General features: G+C 53.6%; 1 protein-coding gene across 2 annotated transcripts in view; it reads left to right on the forward strand.

Annotated features, from left to right (window-relative positions):
* The window catches only part of ADAMTS15 (ADAM metallopeptidase with thrombospondin type 1 motif 15), a 30,885-nt gene that overhangs the window by 16,412 nt on the left and 12,594 nt on the right, over positions 1-1,879 (forward strand). For both annotated transcript variants that reach the window (XM_025215002.1, XM_025215001.1), the window contains one exon: positions 1,317-1,484. In XM_025215002.1, the coding sequence (XP_025070787.1) occupies positions 1,317-1,484 (168 nt within the window). The remainder of the gene's footprint in view (positions 1-1,316; positions 1,485-1,879) is intronic.

Consider the following 1,879-nt stretch of genomic DNA (forward strand, 5'->3'; position numbering starts at 1 on the left):
GGCCGACAATGCGAGGTCACAGTCGGCAGGGCTAACCGGACCTTATCGTGTATCCACAGGTGCATCTCAAGTAGGACCAAGGAGGTGATCCTCCCCTTTCTACATGACACTGGTCAGGCCACAGCTGGAGTACTGTGTCCAGTTCTGGGCACCCCACTTCAAGAGGGATGTGGACAACATTGAGAGGGTCCAGAGGAGGGCCACCCGCATGATCCTGGGACAGCAGGGCAGACCCTACAATGAGGACCTGAACCTGTTCAGCCTTCACAAGAGAAGGCTGAGGGGGGACCTGGTGACCGTCTATAAACTCACTAGGGGGGACCAGAAGGGTTTGGGGGAGACCTTGTTTCCCCCAGCGCCCCCCGGGATAACAAGGAATAACGGCCACAAGTTGTTGGAGAGTAGGTTTAGATTAGACATCCATAAGAACTACTTCACAGTCAGGGCGACCAGGATCTGGAACCAACTTCCAAGGAAGGTGGTGCTGGCTCCTACCCTGGGGGTCTTTAAGAAGCGGCTCAATGCCTACCTGGATGGGGTCATTTGAGCCCAGTTTCCCTCCTGCCCAGGCAGGGGGCTGGACTTGAAGATCTACAAGGTCCCCTCCAACCCTACTTCTATGATTCTGTGATCCTAGCACAAGGCCTGGAGCCGTGCCCTGTAATGGTCCCCAGTACTGGCTTAACTCTGTTTCTGTGGAAGCAGCTGGTAAGTCTGTCTGGCTTCTGTGGGAGCCAGAGGTGTAACAAGGCAGGCGGGTGCCCAGGGCAGCAACATGCATGGGGGCAGCTGACTCAGCTGCTACCAGGCAGCCGGCATGATTGTGCAGGCGTGGTGGTAGCTGTTATTTTTCTACCCTGCTTCTCAAGTCGGCACCTCGGCAGAAGGGCCTCAGAGTATGTGGGTGCTGCCTTTGCTGTGTGGCTGGTTGTCAGCCCCAGGGGCAAAGGCATTGCCCAGCTGCGAATGAGGCCTGACCTTCCTGCACAGGTTGCACTGTGCAAAAGGGTAGATGGTGCCTCTGAGAGGTGGGAGTGGGCTGCAGTAACCCCCTCACACTTCGGTAGTGAATAGTGGTGTAGCCCGCTGGACAGATGAGTAGATCTGACTCTGGAATTCTGGGTTCTATTCCTGGCTCTGCCACTAGGCAAATTTAGGCAACTAATTCTGCCTCTCCCTGCCTCCATTTCCTCTTCTGTAAAATGGGCCAATGATACTGCACTCTGTTGTGAAGTATGTTGAGATCTACTGCTGGCCAGCTCTGTATAAGGGCTGTCCATTATTTTTAAAGTTGCCTCTTCCTTTTATTCTTCCAGGTCATGTGTTCAACATGCCCCATGACAACGTGAAGGTCTGTGAGGAGACCTTTGGCAGGCTGAAAACCAACCACATGATGTCTCCCACTCTCATACAGATTGACCGTGCCAACCCCTGGTCAGCCTGCAGCGCTGCCATCATCACCGACTTCCTTGACAGTGGGCATGGTGAGCTGGGGCTGGGACCATAGGTAGGTGGGAGGGATGGAGAGGAGAGGGAGGGGGATGCAGTTGCTGATGTTGGCTCAGGTCAGGCGTCATTGGAGGCCAGTCCCAGCAGGTGATGCGAGGCACCCTGGGGTATTGTCAAAACTGTGAAGTCCACTGCTGGGGAACATAGTTTCATTTGAGGAAGTGTGGGTTGGATAGAAGTGGATAGAAAGCTGGCTGCATTGTCAAGCTCAATGGGTAGTAATCAATAGCTTAACGTCTAGGTGGCAGCCAGTATCAAGTGGAGTACCCCAGGGGCTGTTTCTGGGGCTAGTTTTGTTCAATATCTTCATTTAACAATCTGGAAGATGGGATGGAGTATACCTTCCAAAAGTTTGCAGATGACACCAAGC

This window comes from Alligator sinensis, unplaced genomic scaffold, assembly GCF_000455745.1.
Source record: "Alligator sinensis unplaced genomic scaffold, ASM45574v1 scaffold1496_1, whole genome shotgun sequence".
Lineage (NCBI taxonomy): Eukaryota > Metazoa > Chordata > Crocodylia > Alligatoridae > Alligator > Alligator sinensis.